At 39.7% G+C, this 22,518-nt stretch overlaps 1 protein-coding gene across 3 annotated transcripts in view; it reads left to right on the top strand.

Moving 5' to 3' along the window:
- The window catches only part of OCA2 (OCA2 melanosomal transmembrane protein), an 809,946-nt gene that overhangs the window by 613,718 nt on the left and 173,710 nt on the right, over positions 1-22,518 (top strand). For all 3 annotated transcript variants that reach the window (XM_069757832.1, XM_069757833.1, XM_069757834.1), the window contains 5 exons: positions 6,834-6,972; positions 12,531-12,663; positions 17,421-17,568; positions 18,645-18,702; positions 18,876-18,984. In XM_069757832.1, coding sequence (XP_069613933.1) covers positions 6,834-6,972; positions 12,531-12,663; positions 17,421-17,568; positions 18,645-18,702; positions 18,876-18,984 — 587 coding nt within the window. The remainder of the gene's footprint in view (positions 1-6,833; positions 6,973-12,530; positions 12,664-17,420; positions 17,569-18,644; positions 18,703-18,875; positions 18,985-22,518) is intronic.

The raw sequence follows: 22,518 nt of genomic DNA, 5'->3' as shown, positions 1-22,518 counted from the left end.
CCAGAAGCGCCCTGGCCAGTAGCGTCCCTGGTTACACGAGGAAGGTAGGAAGATGGCCGATCTACTCAGCCGCTCGACCTGAAAGTGACGTCACTTTACTACGGAGACACAAAGGAGTCAGATACAACCAACATGTTTCGAGGTGGAACGCACCTCTTCGTCAGGGTTACGGCCCCTCTGTGTGTAGCCACTTATATCACCAGCGGCTTGACTAACTACCTCCGCCCCTATGCATTAACCCTCTACATACCAAATGATCCCATAAGCCCAGCAATGACCGTGCATCACAGGTGTGATGCCTTTATTGTAACGGACACCACATTTATGTTGTTCAATACTTTTTTAAAAACAATTTTTATTTAAATAATTTTAAAAATGATGTTAAAAGAAAGGAAAAATATAAATACGTAAAAGCTCACCTAAATTAAATTGAGATTAATAAATAAACAAACCTAAACCAGTTATTCCTAAATGAGCTGACATTAAGCAGAATACAATACTGCTATAACATATATAACACAATACAAAGAATGAATGAATAAATAAATAAATAAAAAGGAGGGAAGCGTAGGATAAAAGCCCAACATGCCTATATTTGTATCCGCACATCCATGGGCATAGATTTGGATGTGCGTGGCAGGGATCTACACTATTGAATACCACTAAAAAGCATATAACTCTAGTTTATGGTTGAGGCCTTTGGGGGCCAAACTGTCCAACAAAAAAATCCATTCAGATTCCCTCCTAGACATCTGTTTAATAAAATCACCCCCCCTCCAATTCTGATGAACTAGCTGAATACCGCAAAAACGGATGTCTTTGAGAGACTGTTTGTGTTTTTCTTTAAAATGACGTGAGAGGGGGTGTCCCATAAAACCCTTTAAAATATTTTTGCTATGTTCCCTTAGGCGTATACTCAGATGCCGTTTGGTGCGGCCCATGTAAAGTTTTTTACACGAACACTGTATGATATAGATTATCCCCTTTGAGTTGCAGGAAATGTTATCTCTGATAGTAAACATTTTCGTTTTGTCCATATTCGAAAAAGTTGATTGTTTCATTTTCTTGAAAGTAGTATGCACACAGGCAAAGCATGTCCCACAGGGTGAAAACCCAGTTTATCACAAACTGTAATGAATGAAACAAGTCTGAAGGAGTAACTGGGTAACTTTCAGTGGAAATATGTATGTATGTATGTATATGTATGTATATATGGGTATATGTATGTTTATATGTGTATATGCATGTATGAGTGTGTATGTGTATATATATGTATATATATATATATATATATATGTGTGTATATATATATATATATATATATTTAGGTCCATATATATTTGGACAGAGACAACATTTTTCTAATTTTGGTTACAGACACTACCACAATGAATTTTAATCAAAACAATTCAGATGCAGTTGAAGTTCAGACTTTCAGCTTTCATTTGAGGGTATCCTGTTATGTAGGCAATCCAGTGACACAGTGTGCCAGCAATCAGAGCACATACAGTGATCTGACAATAACCCAAAAACAATAGAACGAGCTCTGAGACGTGGAATCTCTGTAGACCGCAATACCTGAACCTAACCTAAACACAACTAAAGGCAGCTGTGGATTGCGCCTGACACTACCTATGCAACTCGGCACAGCCTGAGGAGCTGACTAGCCTGAAGTTAGAAAAACAAGCCTGACTTGCCTCAGAGAAATACCCCAAAGGAAAAGGCAGCCCCCCACATATAATGACTGTTAGCAAGATGAAAAGACAAACGTAGGGATGAAATAGATTCAGCAAAGTGAGGCCCGATATTCTAGATAGAGCGAGGATAGCAAAGAGAACTTTGCAGTCTACAAAAAACCCTAAAGCAAAAAACCACGCAAAGGGGGCAAAAAGACCCACCGTGCCGAACTAACGGCACGGCGGTACACCCTTTGCGTCTCAGAGCTTCCAGCAAAACGAAAGGACAAGCTGGACAGAAAAAGTAGCAACAAAAGCAAAAAGCACTTATCTAAGCAGAGCAGCAGGCCACAGGAAAGATCCAGAAGCTCAGATCCAACACTGGAACATTGACAAGGAGCAAGGAAGACAGAATCAGGTGGAGTTAAATAACAAAGCAGCCAACGAGCTCACCAGAACACCTGAGAGAGGAAGCTCAGAAGCTGCAGTACCACTTGTGACCACAGGAGTGAATTCAGCCACAGAATTCACAACAGTATCCACATTAAAATTGGATGAAGGGTTTAGGAGTTTCAGCTCCTTAACATGTTCCACCCTGTTTTTAAAGGGACCAAAAGTAATTGGACAGATTCAATAATTTTAAATTAAATGTTCATTTTTAGTACTTGGGTTGAAAACCCTTTGTTGGCAATGACTGCCTGAAGTGTTGAACTCATGGATATCACCAGATGCTGTGTTTCATCCTTTTTGAAGCTCTACCAGGCCTTCACTGCAGTGGTTTTCAGTTGCTGTTTGTTCGTGAGCCTTTCTGTCTGAAGTTTAGTCTTTAACAAGTGAAATGCATGCTCAATTGGGTTGAGATCAGGTGACTGACTTGGCCATTCAAGAATATTCCACTTCTTTGCTTTAATAAACTCCTGTGTTGCTTTGGCTTTATGTTTTGGGTCATTGTCCATCTGTAGTATGAAACGATGACAAATCAGTTTGGCTGGATCTGAGCACACAGTATGTCTCTGAATACCTCAGAATTCATTTCGCTGCTTCTGTCCTGTATCACATCATCAATAAACACTAGTGACCCAGTGCCACTGGCAGCCATGCATGCCCAAGCCATCACACTGCCTCCGCCGTGTTTTACAGATGAGGTGCTATGCTTTCGATCATGAGCTGTACCACGCCTTTGCCATACTTTTCTCTTTCCATCATTCTTGTAGAGGTTGATGTTGGTTTCATCTGTCCAAAGAATGTTCTTCCAGAACTGTGCTGGCTTTTTTAGATGTTTTTTAGCAAAGTCCAGGCTAGCCTTTTTATTCTTGATGCTTATGAGTGGCTTGCACCGTGAGGTGAACCCTCTCTATTTACTTTCATGCAGTCTTCTCTTTATGGTAGATTTGGATATTGATACGCCGACCTCCTGGAGAGTTTTGTTCACTTGGTTGGCTGTTGTGAAGGGGTTTCTCTTCACCATGTAGATTATTCTGCGATCATCCCCCACTGTTGTCTTCCGTGGTCGTCCAGGTCTTTTTTCATTGATGAGTTCACCAGTGCTTTCTTTCTTTCTCAGGATGTACCAAACTGTAGATTTTGCCACTCCTAATATTGTAGCAATTTCTCGGATGGGTTTTTTCTGTTTTCGCAGCTTAAGGATGGCTTGTTTCACCTGAATGGAGAGCTCCTTTGACCACGTGTTTACTTCACAGCAAAACCTTCCAAATGCAAGCACCACACCTCAAATCAATTCCAGGCCTTGTATCTGCTTAATTGAGAATGACATAACGAAGGGATTGCCCACACCTGTCCATGAAATAGCCTTGGAGTCAATTGTCCAATTACTTTTTGTCCCTTTAAAAACAGGGTGGCACATGTTAAGGAGCTGAAACTCCTAAACCCTTCATCCAATTTTAATGTGGATACCCTCAAATGAAAGCTGAAAGTCTGAACTTCAACTGAATCTGAATTGTTTTGTTTAAAATTCATTGTGGTAATGTCTATAACCAAAATTAGAAAAATGTTGTCTCTGTCCAAATATATATGGACCTAACTGTATATGTGTGTATATATATATATATATATATATATATATATATATATATATATATATATATATTTAATCTAAAAAAAAATAAAGGGAACACTAAAATACCACATCCTAGATATCACTGAATGAAATATTTCAGTTGCAAATCTTTATTCATTACATAGTGGAATTTGTTGAAAACAATAAGACATTAAAAAGATCAATGTAAATCAAAATGGAGATCCCATGGAGGTCTGGATTTGGAATGATGCTCAAAATCAAAGTGGAAAATCAAATTACAGGCTGATCCAACTTCAGTGGAAGTGCCTCAAGACAAGGAAATGATGTTTAGGTGTGAGTGTGTTGCCTAAATGTTCCTGTTTGACAAATAAAAAATAAATAAAGAAAAAGATCCCTACAATGCCTGGGCATGCTCCTGATGAGGCGGCGGATGGTCTCCAGAGGGATTTCCTACCGGACCTGGATTAAAGCATCTGCCAACGCCTGAACAGTCTCTGGTGCAATGTGACGTTGGTGGATGGTGCGAGACATGATGCCCCAGATGTGTTCAATCAGATTCAGGTCTGGGGAATGGGCGGGCCAGTCCATAGCTTCAATACCTTCATCTTGCAAGACCTGCTGACACACTCCAGCCACATGAAGTCTGGCATTGTCCTGCACTAAGAGGAACCCAGGGCCAATCGCACCAGCATATGGTCTCACAAGGGGTCTGAGGATCTCATCTCGGTACCTAATGGCAGTCAGGCTACCTCTGGCAAGCACATGGAGGGCTGATTGAACACATCTGGGACATCATGTCTCGCACCATCCACCAATGTCACGTTACACCACAGACTGTCCAGAAGTTGGCAGATGCTTTAGTCCAGGTCCGGGAGGAGATCCCTCAGGAGACCATCTGCTGCCTCATCAGGAGCATGCTGAGGCATTAAAGGGAGGTCATACAGGCACGTGGAGGCCACACACACTACTGAGCATCATTTCCTTGTCTTGAGGCATTTTCCCTGACGTTGGATCAGCCTGTAAATTCATTTTCCACTTTGATTGTGAGCATCATTCCAACTCCAGACCTCAGTGAGATATTAGTTGTGATCAACGTTGATAATTTTTAGGTTTTATTGTTCTAAACACATTCCACTATGTAATCAATACAGATTTACAACTGGAATATTTCATTGTGATATCTAGGATGTGGGATTTTAGTGTTCCCTTTATTTTTTTTAGCAGTGTATATAATTAATGTGTGTATATAGCTAGTTGGTGTGTTTTTGGTAAATGCTTTATGTATCTACAATACAGTGATGTCTTCTTATATGCATAATTATTATTATTTATTGTTATAGCGCCATTTATTCCATGGCACTTTACATGTAAGGAGGGGTATACATAATAAGTAATAATACATGTAAGTAATTATTCTGAACGATCTTACCTGCTCATTAGTACCATTTATAAGTAGATCAAACAATTTTTAGTTTCTGCTATCAGTAGTCACGTTGTATACTTTGTCACCTTGATACCTTCTGTTCACTTTAGTCTACATCTGTCAGACTTAAAAGGACAACATTTATTTTAAAACACTGCTTCAAATGCTAAAGCATTGAGTGAATGTCTTTAGAACATTATTTGATTCATAGAGCTTTGGGAAATGGAAGAATGTAATCATGCACTTTGTATGTAAGCTTATACAGAAAGTGCCAAACACCACTAATAGGTTCATAAATAATTGCAGTAGTTTTACCTACTAAATAAAATTTATATTTGTGAATGTTGGTCTATATAGTATTTTACATGTGAAAGAAGCAGTTTAAGCTTCAGAGGTGACATTTTAATTTCAACTGCATACATGAAGTTATACAATGCCTTTCATAAAGGATGTAGAAGTCGTTGTTTTGCGCCACTGGTGAAGTTCCACTGATGAAAGCAGGCCATACAGAATGACAAAATTTACGTATTTAATATCCACGCGTTTCGAAATGATTCAACTCCTTCCTCAGGATACAACCGAAGTCAGTGGTCTTATCCTGAGGAAGAAATTGGATACCTTTGAAATGCATAAATATTAAAACCACAATTTTTTTTCACCCTGTGTGTCCTGGCTTCATTCATGAAACTTAACCAGCAGTGCAGAAAAACCACTTGTACAGCCTTTATAAGAAAGAATCATCTTGTAGTTTTGTCCCGTGGCTTGCAGAAGCTGGTTTAGTTGCTCAGAAAGTGTTGTGTATAACATGCCCACCAAGTGAGGGAGAATTCTACATCTCTTATTCGTTTACCACCAGATAAAACTCTGTTGGGCTATTTTTGCTCCCTAGTTTCCTTTCTGCTGCACACTGATATTCAGTGAATTCTAATGTACAAGTAACCAAAAAACATGAGGAAAGGGTTGATTGCATTTTGCCATGACATGAACATGTTTTGAATGACTGTCCAGTATGTGAACGACGGTAATAATAAAACTACAATAATAATAAATAATAATAATAATTTTATTTACATAGCGCCAACATATTCCGCAGCGCTTTACAAATTATAGAGGGGACTTGTACAGACAATAGACATTACAGCATAACAGAACTACAGTTCAAAACAGATACCAGGAGGAGTGAGGGCCCTGCTCGCAAGCTTACAAACTATGGGGAAAAGGGGAGACACGAGAGGTGGATGGTAACAATTGATTTAGTTATTCGGACCGGCCATAGTGTAAGGCTCAGGTGTTCATGTAAAGCTGCATGAACCAGTTACCTGCCTAAGTATGTAGCAGTACAGACACAGAGGGCTAATACTGCATAAAGTGTATGAGAACATGATGCGAGGAACCTTTTTTTTTTTTTTTTATTATAAATAGGCCACACAGGGATCGTTAGGTTAATGCATTGAGGCGGTAGGCCAGTCTGAACAAATGAGTTTTTAGGGCACGCTTAAAACTGTGGGGATTGGGGATTAATCGTATTAACCTAGGTAGTGCATTCCAAAGAATCGGCGCAGCACGTGTAAAGTCTTGGAGACGGGAGTGGGAGGTTCTGATTATTGAGGATGCTAACCTGAGGTCATTAGCGATCTAATTTTGAAACTGAAAATTATTATTTATATTATATTGCCTTTTTAACTTCATCCTATAGGTTATGTGAAGTACTTAATCTTGATCCCCGACATGTTCTGATTGCTGAAGTAATCTTCACAAACATAGGGGGAGCTGCTACTGCTGTTGGGGATCCACCCAATGTGATTATTGTATCCAATCAAGAACTGAGGAAGGTGGTAAGTGGTGAAAAAATAAATATTGCGCATAGGTATTTAAGTCCAAAAATCAACACTAACTTGTATTGTCTTAATATAACTTGCATCTTGTATTACAGAATATATCTGTATTTAATAATGGACAAGTCTATACCTTTTAAATGGGTGTCCCAACTCAAGACCAGAAAATCCCATGTTAGAATGGAGTAGTGTCCACACTGCTTCACTCCTCCATTCATGGTGTGTGTGACTGTCAGAAAGAGCTGAATAAAGTGATAATCTCTGGTAGTCACACACACAATGGATGGGTGGGGGAGATTTTAATAGAACATTTGATGATTCATTATAGGGACCACAATGGGTACCTACAGTTGGATCACCTAAGCTGTGGATAGTTGCTAATATACCGAGATGAGACAAGTCCTTCAAATTCTACAATGATAAAACATTGTACTGTATTTTAATGTTTTTTTTTACAGGCAATAAAGAAATTAAACTGAGAGACTCGCCCAAATAAAACATTTCCATAGAATTTATTACAAGTTGCCTAAATTACAGTGTGGTAGCCAATGGAATATTAAGAAATATGTACAAAAAACCTTTCACGTCCAGCAAGTGCTTCTTCCTTGTCCCAAGTACTTGATTGTTTCCTAATGAACAACTATTTGGGCAATGCCAACTAAAACCTCCCAGGCACTGTACAGTGAAGTGTACAGTTTTCATTCTCATTAAAATCTCCTATTGATGAAGGACCCACAAGTTCTTAATAGGATATAGGTCAGTTGAGGATGGGGGGTGGCAATGTCACTATGCTTACATTTTTAAGGCTTTTACTTGCTAGCCAAGCAGTGGAATACTTTAAGCATTGTTCTGTACTAAAATGTGTTTTTTTTGTTTGTTTTTAAGACTCAAACTTTTTCCTGTACCACTGCTTGAAGAAAGTGTCTTCTGAAAACTAGCAGTAACTTTGGGAGTTAGGTTTTAGTCCATTTTAAATAAAAAAAAAAAAAAAGGTCCAAATAGCTTATCTTTTAGAATACGAGCACATACCAGTACGCCACCTCTGAGTAGAAGTGGAGGTCTGTGCCTGTTATTGATCCAACCACGAGTCCATCCATCTGGTCCGTCAGTTCACTCACCTATTCAGTTCATAAAACCTTTGAACAACCTGTCCAAACAATTATTGGCCTAGTATTAATGTTTCAACTTCTGTGTCTTGTTCTGCGGTGGTAGGGTTTCAATTTGCCTTACCTTAGCCATACATCTGATTGTACTTCTGAGATTGCAGATCTGGAATATGACAGCGCTGTAGGATTATGGGTTCCTGGTTGCATGAGGCTTGCTTCTTAGGCTAGGGTCACATTGCGTTAGGGCAGTCCGTTTAGCGCATAGCACTATGGACTGCTCTAACGCAACGTCCCAAAAGGGATCGCGTTAGCCGATCCCACTAGCGCAGATCCCCAATCTGCGCTAGCGAGGAACAGACCGTGAACGCTGCAAGCAGTGTTCGCGGTCCGTCACTCAAATGATGGCATATCGCTAGCGCACGCCCAATGTGCCTTACCGTACACCTGGAGCATCCTCATTGCTCTTATTCCGGGTGTACATTATGACTTCGCGGTGCATGTTTAACACTAGAAGTCCCAGAGAGGGGTCATTTAATATTCTACCTTTTGGAACCTTTGGAGCTCGAAATTTCTGGGACTTCTAGTGTTAATAGACCATTGCAGTACCCTCAGCAGGTTAGTGCTCAGAAGTGCAGAAGTGATGAAACTAGCAAACGGGCTAGTTTTCATGGTTGGTACTTGAGTTCACAAACTCATTCACCCCTTCACAATATGAATATATAAATATACATATATGTAATATTTCAAGTCTCTGCCTTTGATGGTGGCTCGCAAACCAGGCCTACATATTTCCCAGCAGATGATTACTAATTTATTCAGCCATCGGGTGACTTTCGTCAGCATCAAGCCCCCTAAGGGAACTATATTAAATACAGTAAAAAACTTTAAAAAAAAAAACAAAATCTCTTCCTTTTTGCCTTGCTAAAAATAAAACTAGCAAAAGAATATATAGGTTTGGGCCAATCTATCAAAACATAAAATGCATTTCATAATTAAAAAGCAAACCAAACTATAAATGTTTGAGTTTTGTGTAGGATACTGGCCCGCAGAATCATAATGCCAGGTCAGTTTTAATATATAGTGAGAATGATAAATACCACCCCCTCCATCCTCCCCCCCCCCCCTTCCAAAAAAAATGAAAAATTGCATTTTTTTTGCACTTGGAATTTTTTTTTCCTGCTTTTCAGTACATCACATGATAAAATGAATGCCATTCAAAAGTACAACTCATCCCGCAAAAAAAAGGCCCTCATATGGTTATATGCATGGGAAAATATAAACGGGGAGGAAAAACAAAATGAAAATTGCCCAGTGGTGAAGGGATATAGCTATCATAGAGACAGAGGCACTAAAAATGGTAATAACAAGAAGACAGAGTTTTAAGTGCTCTGGGCAGGAATAAGGGCTTAACTCTTCATTTCTGAAATGCAAAAATTGTGGATGTAAAGGTACTGATGCATTTAGTGGAGTTAATCTTGATGACAGATTCCCTTTTAAATATGACTTTTTTGTGAAAAATTGAGGGGAAAAAATTACAATATTACCATAACTGCTTTATATAATCATTCCTATTAAATTTCCTTCCAGTTATGTTTTACAGGTAAAATGCCTTCCTGCCAGACTAGAATAATTTATTTTACTGTGCTATAGTGCATGTGCTCTCCACCATGTGTCACTGATATTTTTGAATCTCTCTATCCCATGCTGGAGATGGCATTTGAAATGTAAAATAGACCATTTTTACATACAAAAGAAGTTCTGATTGACAGGACATAAGTAAAATTTTCAACTAAATTCCATTATATTAAAAAATATATCCAGGATGGCAGCTGAATATTCTATGACTGAGGGCGGCAATGCCATAAACGCATCACAGTGAACCTTCTATACAGCCATCAAGGCTATATTTTTTAATATAACGGAATAAAGTTGAAGATTTTACTTATGTCCTGTCAATCCAAACTTCTTTTGTGTGTATTTACGGTTTCAGCTTTTGGGTTGACACTCACTAGGATGAGTACCGTAGTTCCTTCCAACATTACACGATGAGGCTATTTTTTTCATTTTCTTATACACTATTTTTAAGTGCTTTGAGGTAGAAAATAAATATTGAGGGTCTCTGCTTATTATTTTGGTCTACTGTACATAATTTTTAGTCTTACTGGTGGTACCTTATATATAATTGTCTAAGGGTCACTTCCGTCTGTCTGTCCTTCTGTCACAGTTATTCATTCACTGATTGGACTCACCAGCTGCCTGTCATGGCTGCCGCGACCAATCAGCGACGGGCTCAGTCCGTAAGAAAATGGCCGCTCCTTACTCCCCGCAGTCAGTGCCTGTCGCCCGCATACTCCCCTCTGGTCACCGCTAACACAGGGTTAATGCTGGCGGTAATGGACCGTGTTATGCTGCGGGTAACGCACTCCGTTACCGCAGCTATTAACCCTGTGTGTCCCCAACTTTTTACTATTGATGCTGCCTATGTGGCATCAATAGTAAAAAATGTAATGTTAAAAATAATAATAAAAAAAAACCTTCTATACTCACCCTCTGTAGTCGCTCGCGCCGGCCGCCATCTTCCATTGCAGGTTCCGGTGGCAAAGATGGTATGGGAGAAGGACCTGCCATGACGTCACGGTCATGTGACCGCGACGTCATCACAGGCTCTGCGCGAGTAGGACCTGCCATGACGTCACGGTCATGTGACCATGACGTCATCACAGGTTCTGCGCTCATACCAAGCCTGGGACCGGAAGCTGCCGATGACTACAAGGGGCCCTCGGAAAGGTGAGTATATGTTTATTTTTTAACCTGTGACAAACCTGGCTGGGCAATATACTATGTAGCTGGCCAATATACTATGTGGCTCTGTGCTGTATTATACGTCGCTGTGCAATATACTACGTGGCTCTGTGCTTTATACTACGTCACTGGGCAATATACTACGTGACTGGCCAATATACTACGTGGCTCTGTGCTGTATTCTACGTCGCTGTGCAATATACTACGTGGCTCTGTGCTTTATACTACGTAACTGGGCAATATACTACGTCACTGTTCAATATACTACGTAACTGGGCAGTATACTACATCACTGGGCAATATACTACGTAGCTGGGCAATATACTACGTAGCTAGGCAATATACTATGTAGCTGGGCAATTTACTACGTGGCTGGGCAATATACTACGTGGCTGGGCAATATACTACGTGGCTGGGCAGTATACTAAGTGACTGGTCAATATACTACGTGGACTGTGCAATATATTACGTGGACATGCATATTCTAGAATACCTGATGCGTTAGAATCAGGCCACCATCTAGTTTAATAATTAAAGCCTATGAATTGTGTTAAGCAGTTAAAAGGGAAACAAATCAAACGATCACCAACATTAACCTGTATAAATATTTAAAATTTTTATTCTTGTTTAATATGCAAATTGCCTCTTCAGAGAAAGAGAGGCCTTGAACTCTATAGCGCCACCTGTTGGAAGTAGCGATCCTACAAGTCACAATCAATAATAATAATAATAATCTTTATTTATATAGCGCCAACATATTCTGCAGCGCTTTACAGTTTAAGCGTTTAACGACTCTTGTGATATGACTTAGGATAAATACCCAAATCAGTATCTCAATTCACAGACACGGTATTTCGGGCTGTTGGCCTTCGTCAGTGCGAAGCATAAGAACTGATTTGGCTTACCCCTTATTCTTGTTTAAGGCATGTGTGATCTAAATAATGAAATAACACACTTGATTTTGCAATATATTTTGTTTTTTATTTGGGATGCAGATTATTAAGACCGTACCCACACTTGCGCTTTGAAGATGTATAGATCTTTATATTATACAGTATTTTTTTGTTTTTCTACTGTAACAAAAAGCTACATTCAAGGCTTAATGTGGTATTTCAGTTGCAAGAAGCTATCAATTATCAATAGGACAAGACAAATTCTAGGTTCAGACTGAAAAGATGCCCACTGATCATAAAAATGGGGCATTTTTTTCCTCCGTCTGACTGGAGCAGCGGTGCACATACTCAACCTCTCCTGCATTAATTCTCTACTTGACTGATGGAGAAAGCAGAGCAACGTGTTAGTCTTTCTACAATTGTCCCAAAGGAGACTGGATGACACGGAAGTAGAGCATGTGCACTGCCACTTCAGATGTGGAACAAAAGTGCCCTATTCTGGTAATCAGTGGGAGTCTCAGCAGAGATATTACTACCAATCTAGAAGTTATCACCTATCCTGATGATGGGTAATAAGTTCTTCTTAATACACTATAAGGACTTAGGCTGTATTCACAAACTACGAATTGCAGGTGAAAATGTCAAGTAGTAATGTAATCTTCAGGCATAATTTTTTATTCATGTGTTTAATATTGTTCTTGTTCAATGTGGAGACTTCTTTAATAAACATTTTTAATGAATGATTTATTTTGCCTAGGGATTGGACTTTGCTGGATTCACAGGACATATGTTCATAGGCATCAGTCTGGTTCTACTTGTATCTTTCCCATTTCTAAGAATCTTGTATTGGAACAAAAAACTTTACAATAAGGAGCCCAGTGAAATTGTTGGTAAGCCAATGAGTAGATTTTTGCTTTGAATCGATTCAGTTCACTACTACATACTAGATTCTATGCACATTCACAAAAGAAAAAACTACTAATGGAGTACGAATTAATGGCAGAACCAAGGTGTCTATTATATAATATAGCTAGGATAGTTCTTCAGTCAAAAATGGTCTTAAGTTTGAAGACCAGTGTCAACTGCAATAATGTTACTTATTGATATCAGTCAGTTTCAGCTATTACTGTCTTTGCAAACCTATTCTCATAGGCAGTAAGTAAATCCTTCATGTGACTAGGGTTTTATTGCTCCACTGGTGTTCCCAAAATGTAATGATAAATGAGAAATATTATTATAAGTTAAAGGATTTCTCCAAGAATATAAAAAATGGCCCGTCATGTAATTCAAATGGTAGGCCGCCTTAGTCATGTGTGAGGAAGGACTGCAGTCTGCAGAAACACCGCTACAGAGACCTGTGTGTCATGACCACTATTGCAGTCATATGTGCCAGAGCTACTTGGGGAAGGGTGTAACAGAAGGAATAAATCTTCTACTCAACTGACTAAGGTCAAAGTAATTTTTGTCTCCAGCCTCAGTCTTCCATATGCAGTCAATGAGTCGAGAAGATTTATTTCTTCTTCTGTCACACTTTTTTGTTAGCTCTGGTATGCGTGCTTACGATAATGGTCTTCTGATAGTTGAGACACAGGTCTGGGGACCATTAATTATTTAGGATGCAACCTGTCCAGCCATGTGACTAGGATGGGCTGCTTGACTGGGACCATTTCATTACATTCGTGGAGAACCACTTTAACCATTAAACAGTCTTTAAGGCTAATCACTTGCTGCTATAATCTATATTTATAGGTTACTTCATAAATTTGGGCTCATTGACACGTCAGCACGTTCATTTATAAAAACAATGATTGCAGCAAAATTTACAGTGGAAATGCACAGAATTTGTGCAGATGGGGTAGACAAACAAACATTTGACAGTGTAGCCATCAGCATTACTTAAAATGTCAAGCCCTTTGATACTGCCTTATTTGTTTTTGGTATAGCCAGCTAATAAAATTATTTTGTAACAACAAGATAATTATTTCTGCATATAATGCTAGTCCTTTAAGTCTTAAAATGTTTCGAGTATAGCTTAAGGTGTCATTTTTTGCTTGACAGTGTTTTAGTGACTTTTATATATTTTTCTGTATAGCTTAAATAATTTCCATAATCTGAGACAAGGAGATATTTCATTTAGATGCAGAACAGTAGGGTTACTGAAAAACAGGTGTGTTCATTGCTGAAAAGTATGGCAAAGCAACTACAATCATCTTCAATCAACAAAAACATTTGCAGCTAGATATTTTCTGATTAGCAATCAAAAACTGCTGTATCAGTTACAGGAAAATCAAATTGCTTTTCTAACATTTGCTGATTTCTGAATTTTTAGGTTCAATGTTTTAACCTTGAGTATTTTTTTTTTACAAGGCCAATTGTATATTTCTTTACAAAAGGGTTTGTTAAAACTGAAAAGTATCCAGGACTGACCCCTCAATTTTTACACTTGGGCCCCAGTAAATCATTTGTGATTGGGGGTAGAGGGTTCATTATGAGCCAAATTAATCAATATGGGTGAACATTTTGCATGTTTTGGTGGCTTTTCATAGTAAAAAGTTGCAATATCCTTTCAATAAGCATTAAGATATTGCATGCTATTCTTCATCCAGCAAAAATAAAATTACATTTGAATTTGAACCAATTTTCTTTTGTTCATAAACTGTATATTAGATTTTGTGTCTTTCATCAAGCTCTTGATAGTTAAGGACACAGAACGTAGAAGACCACAGTATTTGGCTATATAATAAAAAATGTCAGAGCACCATTCGCAGTGCCTGTTCCACACTAGTTCTACATTCTGCAAGCTTTGTCATCACACCCTGTTGCAACATTCCAAACGTTCATACAAAATCTGACATGCCATATAAATAAAACACTGCGCAAATTCAACTGGTTGTGCAGTATATTTGCACTCAAAATTATTGAATGTCCATTGCAAGGTTAGGTTTATTAGCAAAATTTGCATATTTTTTGCTGTTTGCAAAAGGAAAAATCAAGCAGGAGCAATATAAACCAATGAACACAGCAATCGAAATTACTCTCCCAGACTAATATAACACTTGTTTAATTCTATTTCAACACATGATGCTTTTATTGAATACTGCAGTTGACAAACTGTTCAACACCTTAATGCTAAGTGATTTTAATACTTAAAGGGGTTGTCCTGTCTAAATTGATAAGTCTGCAGTCACTGTTTATACCTGAAGACTTGATTTTCCCCAAACGCATGCACTGTGTGCTGCAGGGATTGGCCAGTTTGTAATCCAGGACTGGAGGGTATGTCTGCATTATACATACTCCTGGTCAGAGCCCGAATAGTGGGCGCGGCCTTGCTCCATATGGAGCGAGACCATGCTAGCTAGATGGACTCTGGCTGGGAGTATACATAACTCCTACATCACCACCGTTCCTAGCTCAGAAACTGGTAAATCCTCGCCCGACATAGTGCATGCACTTGGGGATTCAGAAGTCTACAGTCAGAGTGACAGCAAATGTATTAGTCTAGACTCGGCAGCCCCTTTTATCAAAAAGGCTGAGGTCATTATAATCTTTTGCAAACATTATGCATAGCTAGATACTAGGTGCAGCGCTTGAAGCCCATTCCTAATAGGCAGTGGCTTTGAGTACAGAAATATTATTTGAATGTTAAGAGTGAGAGTGGCCCAAAGAGATTTTTACAGACAAGGAAAAGGATGTAAAAAGATGGCCAAAGCAATGAACTGATGGCTAAAGGTGGAATCATAGGTGGCAAATTCAAAAGTTAAATGATACTTGCTACACTTTATGGACAAATAAACACAGAACTGCTCCATAATCCTGAAAAGGCACAAAAGACCTGCAAGATTTGATTGTAGCAAGCAGAGGTTAGCACATTAAGGCGCATACTAAATCCAATATGCAAACTCCAAGATGTACACATCTACTGAGCCAGGAGAAGTGTACTCCAATATACTGTAAAATAAGCTACAGCAATTTTAAACTTCTGCTAAATGAAACAAAACTACAACCTTTCTGGCCTATAAATCAGAAAACACCTTTATGTATCCTATATATACACCATGAAGGGAATAACCGCTACAAACACCGAAGAAAACATCCTTCACACAGGGCCAATAAAATCCATATATACTTTATTAATAATGGTTTTAAAAATGGTAAACAGTAACAGGTAAAAAACCACAGCACAGGTAGAAGAGGTGGGCTATCCAAGGCGACAGACTCCAAATATAGTGGCAAATTATATCATAATGCAAAACATAACATATAGTTGTGCCAAGTGACCATGTACAAACATGCAAATAAATAAATGACAAAGTGAATACAAGTGTATGAAGTAATAATAATTACCTAAGGAGCGCTCCTGGAGACCCACCACACCCGACGCGCGTTTTGCAATGAAATGCTTCGTCCAGGGGAAGCATTTCATTGGCATTTATACAATTGCCATATGGTTTTATTTAGTCTGATAGTCATTTAAAGATAAAAAATCCTGTGTTTGTATTACAGAGCACAAAATATGTCCTTTTGACTCCAAGAGGAACTTGGTGATCTACAGACATTTTCCAGGCAATTCGCTGATTTTATTTGTGATTTGTGCAAATTTATTTGCATAGTCAAATTTTGAGGGAAAATTTGGCAAAGCCGGCAAATTAAAATTTCAAAAGATCCCCTCATCTCTTGTCATTACTTGTAATATTGAGCTATTTGCTTTATTGTTTTTTGCAAACAGCAGAAAGTTTGAAGATTTTTTCCATCAAACTTAAAGTATGGGATTTGTTCATTATTGATTGATTTTTTCTTATTGCAATAGTATACAGAATTGGGAACCTATTCGTCAATATGTCAATCTGAGTGCCGTTGTTCTATGATATCTACATTGTGCACCTCTGTGCCTCTCATCTATATAAACATTGCTTTCTGATGGATTTCTTTAAAATCCAAAAGTTTAAACTCTTGGCATGACACGCTTCATACAATGCACCAGTAGAATCCTCTGTGTTCCCACAATGTCACCCAATTGAGAATGCTACAACAGAAATGATAAGCTCCAGGGGACTTCGCAAGCCACTGTCAAAAGCTCAGCCATGTGCAAGAGGCCTAAGATTAGGTTTTATTTACTGAAAACTAGAAAACCATTTTAAGGAGATTGCTACAGTGAAGTACATGACACAACATTTTATGTTTTGGGAATCAAGGCAAGAATTAGAATGAACCTGAGTTGACTAAAAGAACAATGTTATCATCTAGTTGCATTTCATGTCTGTATATTGTATTATATTTGTTTTAAAGAAATTGGATTAAACGGACGTCTAAAGGGAAGTTATTGTACTGAGATGATACAGTAACCCTTTACGTGTTTCATCGTTAATGACTGTTCATGTGTCAAGCCTCAAACTTTTGCACCTAATTTTTTTTACACTACCGGTACAGTGAACATGACCTAATGAAGTCAAAGAACAGGCCCTAAGGAGCTTATAGGTTATTTTGATTACTTCTAGTCATGTAAGGGCATTTTATTTATCCTGAAAGGTCTACTGGGATCCCCAAAAATTATTAGCTTACACTCCTGACTTGTATTGTTACTCAACATTGTGTTGAACAATATATTTTTATGTGGCAGGTCTAAATGACTGTGTATTTGTGATTGCAGAGATGAAACATGAAATTCATGTTTGGAAGTTGACTGCACAGAGAATTAATCCTGCTAGTCGTGAAGAGACTGCAGTCAAATGTCTCCTAATGCAAAAAGTTTTGACATTGGAGTGTTTGCTGAGGAAGAAGCTTAGAACTTTTCAAAAGTATGTTTCCATATATGATTAAGAATATTATGGGGTTATGTCTTCCAGATATTATATAATTGTGTTTATTTACCTTGTACACTACATGGATACAAATATTGAGGCACCTACACATTACACAACCAAGAGCTTTTATGACCTACCCTTCTAAATCCCTAAGCATTATTACGGATTAATTTACCGCGATCCAGCTTAAACAGATTCCACCCTTCTGGATGAATGAGCAAAAATTCCCATATACAGCATCCAAAATCTTTTAGAAGTCCTTCCTAGAAGAACACTGTTCTGTTTCGTGAAAAATAAAAAGAAGCCCAAGAATGTTCAATAGGGTTGAGGACAGGGTACCATGACCCGTCAAGTTCTTCTATGCCAGAAAAGAGTCTTCCTCCAAAATGTGCCTACAGAATGGGAAGAATACAATGGTTCAAAATGCCCTAGTATATTAAAGCATTATGATTTTCTTCCTTGGAACAAAGAATCCTAAGCCAACGGCAGAAAAAAAAGCCGCATAGCAAAATCTTTCCTCCATAATAATTTTACAGCTGTCCCAGTGTAGTCTGGAAGAGAACATTCTCCTGGTATTTGCCAAACCAAAACTTGTCACTTTGTCACTGTGTGAGCAGTCATTTGCTGCAGATATTCTTGCAGGAATGTCTGCAATTGTCCCATTAATAAAATATCGCCCATACAGAGAAATAGATGAAGTTTTCTGAACAGTTTTTCTACAACAAAATCTGCACTGTTGGATTTCACCCTTAGGATATGTCCACACATGGTGTTTTTGCAGGATTGTTTCAGAGAGTTCCTTCCAAGGCACAAAATTCTGACTCTTTACAGTACCAGCACAGTGGGTGAGATTTCTGAAGTCTCCTACATATGCTACTTATTTTTTCCTTGTGAATTGAGCCATTATAACTTTGCAGGATTTCAATTATCAGCGTTCATGCAGTGTTTCTCACCCATTCAAAGGAATTGAGAAAAACACATTTAAGCGTTGCTTTTTTTAAAGTAAAAAGTTCACAGTGTACTTTAACCTAGTAACTGCTTTAATTTGTAATTCATACATTGGTTCTTAGGCAAATCTCACAAGAAGACAAAAACTGGGAAACAAACATTCAAGAACTTCAGAAAAGAGTACGTATTATTGATTACATCACATTTTTATAGCATTTCTTACAGTACGCCAATAATGATTAAATAGTATGACGTAATGTATATATTCAGAACTTTTCTTAGCCACAGATGGAAGTTCAATGAAAACGAGCCTGTTTTAATGTTCATTCATTTGTTTTAATCTTTGGAAACAGCATAGGATTACAGACAAGATTCTTCTAATTAAATGTTTGGCTGTTTTGGGATTTGTCATCTTTATGTTCTTCCTCAATTCGTTTGTACCAGCAATCCACCTGGATCTTGGTAAGTGTGATTCTTATAAACTAATTTTATAAATGTAATTTAAAAGTATATTTTTAAGAACAATTGATTTTATAAAATAAGGCAGTGTTAACCAGTTGAAGAATTACTAGGTTTTCCACCATTAGTGAAGATTACTCCTTTCTGTTTTCATATGGAGGTTATGCTGTTAGTTCGAGATAAGTAGTCGCGTGAAATGAAACAGATTTTTGCTACCCCATCTGAGAACCGCACAATATAGGGGCACAGAACCAGAATCCAGTAATGTATCACTTACTGGGCTGATTGCTGTGATTTTGATATAATCACGGTTTTATCTGCTGTAGATCTACCAGTTCTCTAAATGCTGAGCTTTGTATAACCCTGCCCACACCACTGATTTCTCAGCTTTCTGCGTACACAGTGCATAGTCAGAAAACTGCAAATTAGTGAGGGGACCTGGGTTATAAAGAGATAATGCATATGCCTGTCTGCCTGGTAGCAGGTTTACTAGAACTCTAATAATTCTTTCTGATAAAATGGTGATTTTATTAAAACTAGTTTTTTTTCCCTTTAACCCCTTCATGATATGCGCCATTTTTATATGGTGCAACTTGGAAAGGGTGTATGGAGCAGGGTCGGCAGCAAGCCTGTCCAATAACCAGCAGAAGGTGATGGCTGAGTATTACAGCCAGAACCTGCCTCTAACAATATCAGGTCGGGTTTTAAAGAAGACTGAGATTCTGACATCCCTGCCTAGAGCACCTGCAGCGGCTAAAAAGAACAATAAAAAGTAAAAAAAATAAAAAATAAACAAAAAACAGTTCAGATCAAATCTCCTTTGAAAATAGAGATTAAAAGATCAAAAAAGGAGTATTGCCGCATTCAGGATAGTCCTATCTCTCAAAATATAAAAACAACCAGATGGTGGCCCAATTCTAATGCATCGGGTATTCTAGAATATGTATGTAGTTTATTTATGAAGTTTTCAGAATAATGCAATTTATACCCAGGATTCGGCTGGCCGGCCGCGACCAATTTGCAAAGCGTGGTTCAAATTCCGCGCCAATTTGCGGGCTGACTGCGCCTGTCACTGATTGTTCGCGATCGGGCATGACCAATCAGTGAAGCCAGGGCCGGCTCCAGGTTTTTGAGGGCCCCAGGTTTTTGAGGGCCCCAGTGGGCCCCCCTCATTAACACATACCATGATTCATGATGCACAGATATAGCAGAGAAATATAGCACAGCCAAGTAGCATATAACACTGCCCACGTAGTATATAGCATAGCCCAGTGGTCCCCAACTCCAGGCCTCGAGGGCCGCCAACAGTGCAGGTTTTCAGGATTTCCTTAGTATTGCACAGGGGTTGGAATCATCACCTGTGCAGATGATCACATTACCACCGATGCAATACTAAAGAAATCCTGAAAACCTGCACTGTTGGCGGCCCTCGAGGCCTGGAGTTGGTGACCCCTGGCATAGCCCATGTAGTATATAACCCAGCAATGTAGTATATAGCACAGCCCCGTAGTATACACTGTGTGCAGAATTATGAGGCAAGTTGTATTTTAGAGGATTATTTTTATTATTGATCAACAACTATGTTCTCAATGAACCCAAAAGACTCATAAATATCAAAGCTTAATGTTTTTGGAAGTTGGAGTGCTTTTTTTTTTAGATTTGGCTGTCTTAGGAGGATATCTGTTTGTGCAGGTAACTATTACTGTCCAGAATTATTAGGCAACTTAATAAAAAACAAATATATTCCCATCTCACTTGTTTATTTTCACCAGGTAAACCAATATAACTGCACAAAATTTAGAAATAAAGATTTCTGACATGCAAAAACAACCCCCCCCAAAAAACTAGTGGCCAATATAGCCATCTTTCTTTATGACGACACTCAGCAGCCTTCTATCCATAGATTCAGTTGCTTGATCTGTTTACGATCAACATTGCGTGCAGCAGCCACAACAGCCTCCAAAACACTGTTCCGAGAGGTGTACTGTTTTCCGTCCCTGTAGGTCTCACATTTTGAGGGACCACAGGTTCTCTATGGGGTTCAGATCAGGTGAACAAGGGGGCCATGTCATTGTTTTTTCTTCTTTGAGACCTTTACTGGCCAGCCACGCTGTGAAGTACTTGGAGGCATGTGATGGAGCACTGTCCTGCATGAAAATCATGTTTTTCTTGAACGATACCGACTTCTTCCTGCACCACTGCTTGAATAAGTTGTCTTCCAGAAACCGGCAGTAAGTCTTCACTCCATCCTCAACCCGAAAAGGTCCCATAAGTTCATCTTTGATGATACCAGCCCATACCAGTACCCCACCTCCACCTTGCTGGTGTCTGAGTTGGAGTGGAGTTCTCTACCCTTTACTGATCTAGCCTCTGGCTCATCAAGAGTCACTCTCATTTCATCAGTCCATATAATCTTTGAAAAGTCTGTCTTAAGATATTTCTTGGCACAGTCTTGACATTTAATCTTATGTTTATCGGTCGACCATGACCGCACCATGGAGAGAGGGGATCCGCCCTTCAGGAACAGGAAACCTACAGATACATAAGGGAGGCACCTCTCCCAAACATCGATTCGTTTCCTGTTCCTGGATGACAGGATGCCCTACAGATTTCTACATTTTTTCATCTGAGAATACCCAGGCCTGCTGTCCGACACAGGTAGCGAGGTGGTCTCCTACCTCGGGTAGTGTGGTCCCTGGAAGCGCCACGGTGGGTCCGGGTAGGGCTCCACGACAGTGAGTGGAGCAGGCGGAGTGGAGTCTGGGGGATGTCCGTCTCTAGAGACCAGCATCGGTGAGTATTTTCCTCCCCCTGGGGTCTGTTCAGCCTGCCTGGTGCCTCAGCAGATCCTGCGGCCGTCTGTCATCCGGTTCGCTGTGCTCGGCATGGTGGTGTGCGGCGGGGTTGGCCGGCGGCACTGGACTCAGTCGCCTGGGGTCGGGCCTCGACCTCAATATGCGTCCCTGTGCGCTCTTTCCTGCACCGGAAGTGAGGCGGCGGGGGGCAGGGCCTAAACCGGAAGTCGGATGCCAGCCGGCTTCTGCGGCTGGTGCTGCTGTGCTCCAGCCACGTGCAGTGATGGCGGCGGCGTGGGGGGTGGTCGGAGGCTATAGGGGGAATGGCAGCCACACGAGGAGGGGGCGGTACCGCTGGCCACACACCTGCTGACATTCCGGATCCGGGGGAAGGGCTACATATAGCCGCACAGAAGGCTGCGGGGCTGCTAAAGGGCCCATCTGCAGCAATGGATGAGCCAGAAGCTCCCGTCGGTCTGCTGGAGCAGGAGCAGGACAGAACCTCGGAAAGGTCCCATGCTAATTCCCAGCCGAAGACCCGTGGACGCAGTGATCAGCCCAGTCGCAGGACTTTCTTCTAGACTGAAGGATCTGGTTCGTTCCCCCAGTAATCCGGTACCTACCGCTGCTGCCTGGGTAAGAGATCTTCGTGAACGTGCCCTGATGCAGTCTTTCCCTATGTTTTTTGCTTATGGGAAAAAGTGCGCTGGTAAAGTAAAGAATAAGGAGTGGAAAAAGCCAA

The sequence above is a fragment of the Ranitomeya imitator genome, chromosome 3, assembly GCF_032444005.1.
Source record: "Ranitomeya imitator isolate aRanImi1 chromosome 3, aRanImi1.pri, whole genome shotgun sequence".
NCBI lineage: Eukaryota > Metazoa > Chordata > Amphibia > Anura > Dendrobatidae > Ranitomeya > Ranitomeya imitator.
The sequence above is the reverse complement of the archived record's forward strand: the minus strand, read 5'-3'. Positions and strand labels throughout refer to the sequence as shown.